This window comes from Sinocyclocheilus grahami, unplaced genomic scaffold (genome assembly GCF_001515645.1).
Source record: "Sinocyclocheilus grahami isolate Dianchi unplaced genomic scaffold, SAMN03320097.WGS_v1.1 scaffold107.1, whole genome shotgun sequence".
NCBI lineage: Eukaryota > Metazoa > Chordata > Actinopteri > Cypriniformes > Cyprinidae > Sinocyclocheilus > Sinocyclocheilus grahami.
In genome coordinates, this window is record NW_015505286.1 from 1,025,447 (window position 1) to 1,031,322 (window position 5,876).

Here is a 5,876-nt window from a genome sequence, read left to right on the forward strand (position 1 = left end):
AAAGAGACAGCAGCCTAAATAAACCTGCTGCTGTCTTTCATTATACAGTGAAGACTATCCAGTGTTATTTTACAGTTGAGTAGATTATAGTTAGACCTAACTGAAAACATTTCTTCCTCTTGTTTTTGTTTGTGCTATTGATTGTCATTAATTCATTTGTTCTTATTTTATTATTTACTTGTCTTTTTTAGTTAAAATAAGGCCATGTCCACACGTACACGTGTATTTTTATAAACAGAGTTAACGCAGAGAGGAAAACGCAAACGCGTGGTCCATGAGAAATAGTCCTGCCACTACAGCTGGAAAAAATCCTAGAGGAAACACTGCATGCATTTAATAAAAATGCTGAAATCACTTTGAGTCAAATGTCAGCTCGTATTATGAAGGCTAATTCTTGATCAGAATTTTTTATTATTGATCAGAAGGTGCTCCTACATTTTTTAAATTAGGAGGAAGAAGCGCTCCTAATTACAAGAAGTAAAACACTGCTCTTAAACTGGGTGTGTGACAGGTATGGCTGTGGAATAGGATTTGGCTGAGGAAAAATTCAGTCAAAATATTTTTTTTGCTTTAACCCCATAATTTTCGCACATCAGGGAGCCGTATCAATATGTGGCATATTGAAATTGCATTTGAATAAGCGCTTGCTGTTCAATTCCACTTTCGATTTTGCAATATAGTGGCACTCTGTGTAAAGGGAGCAGATCTTACAGTGATATTCTGATCATATTTTTTTCCAAACACATTTTACCAATTCCAAACCACATCAATCTTAATAACTACTATAATTTTTGTATTTAATAATTTAGAAGTGATGCTGTATATAATTGTCTATGAAGGCTAGAAATGAAAAACTCCTTAAGGTGTGCAGAATTATTAGGCAGGTTTTTTTTTACGGATGAAATGAAAAAAAAAAGAGAGAGAGATTTAACTCAGACTGAGAAGTCAAAAATGATTAAATCCCAGCGGGGTCAGAAAAAAACAGATGAAGAAGAAAAGACAAACGTTAACTGCAAAATAATTAAGAATCAATGTGAAGAATTAGGTGTGAAACCATCAGGAAGCATTTAGTCTCAAGCACCACCATTTTCCAGAACAGCAACCTTCCTGGAGTCTCCAGAATTACAAGGTGTCAGGTTCTCAGAGACTTTGCTTGGGTAAAAAATCCTAAAAAATGACCCTCACTTAATTAGAATAACATGCTGAAGTATTGTGAAATACACGAAGACTATTTTTATAGGCTTTATGGACCGATAAGTTGAGAGTGACTCTTGAAGGACCAGCACCACATCCGCTTGTACCACTGTTTGAAGAATTGATCTTTCAGAATCTGGCAGTAAGTTTTAGGAGCTCATTTTTGTCGGTCTCTGTAAGACACACTTTTCAGGATAGAAGATGGACTAAAAATTAACTACCAAAACTAAGGAGAAAATGTAGAACTTGAAAAATTGGAAAAACAGCTTAGTGAAAAGCGTTTACAGTTTAAAAGCAAATAGAAAGTCCTATTTTTTACATTTCTTTTATTTAATATTTTTTTGCAGATTTGCACATGTACAAGGTTTAAAATGTTCATGAAATATTTTCTAAAAATACTGAAGTTTTGAGCAGCTGCATTCCTCTAGGTCAAAGATGAAAAAATTTTGACTTGAGTTTATTTAGTAATGAGTAAAGTATATTTTGAATGAATGTGCAAATTTGTAATGTTATCAGCTTTTACCATGTTATTACATTTAACCACTTTTTATTCATTTAAAAATTGAGAAATTATTTCCCATTTAAATCTTGTACAAGAACTACAACAAAAATCAGTTTGATGCATGTTTTATCAATATTTTAGAAATTTAATTTGAATATTACCAGTACTGATTTCAATAGATTTCATTACATTTCTTTGAACACGACTGCTCAAAACGGTCTAAATTTATGAAACCTACACATTCAAAACATTATTACTCTGGAATGTTTAATGGAAATGTTAAGTAATGTAAGGTCTTTCATGACACTACATATGCTGGGGTGTGAATTTGATAGGTGCTTGATATAAAATAAATGGTGCTTTAAAAAGTCCTTGAATCTGGTGTTCATGAAAGAGTGGGAACCCTGATGTTAGCACTTTTGGATGTGCATATTGCACCCCAAGGAAAATATTGCTTTTAAATAAGGGTGAGGTGGCTAATAAATATACCTTTCCCCATCTGCGTTTATTATTAAAAGCCTCAAACCCAATACCTTAAACTATGGAAGAACCTCTCACACAAAAAGAAAAAAAATCTTTGTGCACTGCAGCAACCAAGATGCTTTGCCACAATTAATAACATGTAGGGTTGTTAATGTTATTGTTTTATTAACTGACAATAAAGTGAAATTTACACAAAAAAAGCTTAATTCTCCCCAGTTTTACAAACACTTAGGCTCACTAAAGCATTTAAATTATATGCCTTAACCAAACCCATATGTACCGTTTAAAAGAGGGCGACACAATGGTCAATCCATTTGCTAGTCCTCATCTTTTTCAATGTAGGGCTTTGCAGCAAAACGAGCAAGTTGCCGGGCCAGATATCTCTCTCTGGCTGAATTTAGAGTCTGGTCACTGCTGCGTTTTGCAAATTTACTAGGATTCTGTTGTGCATCACTTTTGTCCTCCGTTTCCACAACCTTTTCTTCTTTATCATTGTCAGTCTTCCTTTCGCTCGTTTTTTCCTCATCCTGGCTTTTCTTTTTGCTGTCCATTTTCTGGCTTTCTCTGTCCCTCTGATCTCTCTCTCCCTTGCGGTCCCGTTCTCTGTCCTTCGGGCTGTTATCTCGTCTGTCTCGCTCTCGTTCTCCTTTACGACGTCTTTCTCTGTCTTTCGGGCTGTTGTCTCTTCTGTCTCTATCTTGCTCGTCTTTCCCGTCCCGTTCTCTGTCTTTTGGGCTGCTGTTTCTTCTGTCTCTGTTACTATTTCTGTCATCTTTGTCTCTGTCCCTCCTGTCTTGGCCTCTGTCGTCTTCTCTGTCCCTATCTCGCTCCCTCTCTCTTCTGCGGTCCCTGTCCTCCTTTCTGTGACTGTGCTTGTCCTCTCGGTCTCTGGCCCTCTCTCTATCTTTATCCTTTGCTCTATCCCTTTCTCTTTCTTTGTGACTCCTTTCTTTAATCTCTTTCCTGTCACGCTCTTGCTCATCGTCACTATCTGAAAGAGGGGATTTTTGTCTGTAGTGACGTTTTGAGTGGTTGCTGTTTGTGGTGGTCTTAGTGAACGCAGCTTTTTTATCACTCTGGTCCTCATCGCTGTGGGATTCTGCCTCGCTCTCTCTTTGTTTCACTGTGGGTTCCGGGGTCGGTGACCGTTCTGCTGCTGCAGAGCCTGTAGCTTTCTCCTCTCTACAACAAGTTACAGTTGATTATTAAAATTTTTATTAGAGCTACACAGACCTTCAAATAGTTTCTGCATTTTAAAATGTGATGTAACAAACAAAGTGCACTTAGGGATGTAATTTGACTTTAAGATTAAGAAAAATTCAACATAAGATTACTTGCTCAATGCTCACCAATTGATCCTCTGCAGTGAATAGGTGCCATAAGAATGAGAGTCCAAAAGGCTGATAAAAACATTTTAAAAGAAGTAATTTATACAACTCCAGTCAATCTATTACTGTCTTGTGAAGTGAAAAGCTGCATGTTTGTAAGAAACAGATTGTTTTAACTTTAAACTGTTGCTCCAGCCAAAATACCAGTCCATAATCCATCATATTAAAGTGCATCAAAATCCACCAACATATTTGTTTGAAATGTTTTTTTTTTTCACTTGTAGGCCTAAATGATTTTTTTCACTGGAGAAAGCAATATTATGGATAAAGCATGGATAAACGTCTGAAGCAGAGGTTTGAATTTACACCTAGATGGAATAATTGGACTGGAGTTGTGTGGATTATTGTGATATTTCTTATCAGTTTAACTCCTATTCTGAAGACACCCATTCACTGCAGAGGATCCACTGGTGATCCATTGATGTAATGCTAAATTTCTCTTACCTGAGGGTGAGTCAATTTTCATTTTTGGGTTAACTATTCTAAACTATTGTAAACTTATGAGCAGAACTGTACTAAAAGACCATTTCATTTATCTGTAACAATCTGGAGTATTTAATTGTGTTTTTATGCACTTTATACTTGAAGTTCCTGCTTGTTTTGCACTCATGCATACTTATCTGCCTCATTTTTTACTTAAGAGCAGTTATTTTAGCTGTCCAAAAAGTGTCCGTTATGCTGCTTGATATTGCAAACCGTTATTTTTCACATTCATTATCATAAACATACTGGTTTGTAGCACAAATAGCTTTATTGATTACTACACTTTGGTATACTTCTAGTTATTGACCTATAACGGATAATTAATCTAAAGTCTCACACATTCACAGGAATGTTACTTCCTTGTGTTGCAAAATAAGGTGGTTATCAATCGGTAAATCACTACAAACATATGCCTCACCTTTGAGCACTACGATCAGGCAATGCCTCCTCTCCGACTGTCTGGTTGAGAAGATGTCTATAAAATCCACTGAGATCTTTCTGCTTCTTGACATCCAGTGCAGCTGAAAATGAAAAAGAAAACTAAGTATGTCCACTTTAATACTCATAAAAACAATGCATTATACTACAAGAACTCACCTTCTAACTCTGCTTCCCTCTTCTCTCTCTCCAACTCCTCCTGTCTTTCTTTAAGTTTTTGGCGATACGCTGTGGTGACAAAAGCCTCTTTATCAGCAAACATCTCGCCCTCAGCTTCTCTTTCCTTCTGGATCTTCCTCTCATCACGACGTTCCTGTTCCTTCTTCCTCTCTTCGACTGCACGGAGCAGTTGGTTAATATACTTGGGCTAAAAGAACAGCACATATGTTCATTTTGAAACTGAATTGTTGTCAATTAGGAATTACAATGTTCTACTACAAAAAATCAGCAAAAGATAATATTCTAATATAAAAGCTATAAAGACTTATATTGGGTTAGAGTAAAAATGTTTCTATATTGAATGAATAAAGTATTTTTTTTTAATAATATTTGAAAATATACCTTTCTGTCTGTGCCACCTAGCAATTTCTTATTGCTTTCCAGTCTCTGTTTCTGAATATCATCATACACACTGTCATAGTCATAGACAGTGCTGTCCTCTTCAAGTGCCTTTTGCATCTCAAGACGGGTCTGAATTGGGGGGTTGACATCCAGTGCAGCTAAAAATGAAAACAAAAACTAAGTATGTCCACTTTAATACTCATAAAAACAATGCATTATACTACAAGAACTCACCTTCTAACTCTGCTTCCCTCTTCTCTCTCTCCAACTCCTCCTGTCTTTCTTTAAGTTTTTGGCGATACGCTGTGGTGACAAAAGCCTCTTTATCAGCAAACATCTCGCCCTCAGCTTCTCTTTCCTTCTGGATCTTCCTCTCATCACGACGTTCCTGTTCCTTCTTCCTCTCTTCGACTGCACGGAGCAGTTGGTTAATATACTTGGGCTAAAAGAACAGCACATATGTTCATTTTGAAACTGAATTGTTGTCAATTAGGAATTACAATGTTCTACTACAAAAAATCAGCAAAACATAATATTCTAATATAAAAGCTATAAAGACTTATATTGGGTTAGAGTAAAAATGTTTCTATATTGAATGAATAAAGTATTTTTTTTAAATAATATTTGAAAATATACCTTTCTGTCTGTGCCACCTAGCAATTTCTTATTGCTTTCCAGTCTCTGTTTCTGAATATCATCATACACACTGTCATAGTCATAGACAGTGCTGTCCTCTTCAAGTGCCTTTTGCATCTCAAGACGGGTCTGAATTGGGGGGGGGGGGGAGTGTAGGCATCTTGAACAAATGAAAAACATTATACGTATTC

General features: G+C 36.2%; 1 protein-coding gene across 2 annotated transcripts in view; it reads right to left on the reverse strand.

Moving 5' to 3' along the window:
- Positions 1-2,100: 2,100 nt before the first annotated feature.
- nsrp1 (nuclear speckle splicing regulatory protein 1) overlaps positions 2,101-5,876 on the reverse strand; it is a 5,970-nt gene continuing 2,194 nt past the window's right edge. Inside the window, exons 4-7 of one of the 2 annotated variants that reach the window (XM_016276982.1) lie at positions 5,686-5,814; positions 5,284-5,491; positions 4,469-4,571; positions 2,101-3,361 (exon numbers count right to left, since the gene is read on the reverse strand). In XM_016276982.1, the coding sequence (XP_016132468.1) occupies positions 2,497-3,361; positions 4,469-4,571; positions 5,284-5,491; positions 5,686-5,814 (1,305 nt within the window). In that variant the 3' untranslated portion in view covers positions 2,101-2,496. Of the gene's footprint in view, positions 3,362-4,468; positions 4,572-4,647; positions 4,856-5,049; positions 5,176-5,283; positions 5,492-5,685; positions 5,815-5,876 lie in introns of those variants that run through there. The other variant, XM_016276983.1, reaches the window with a different exon arrangement.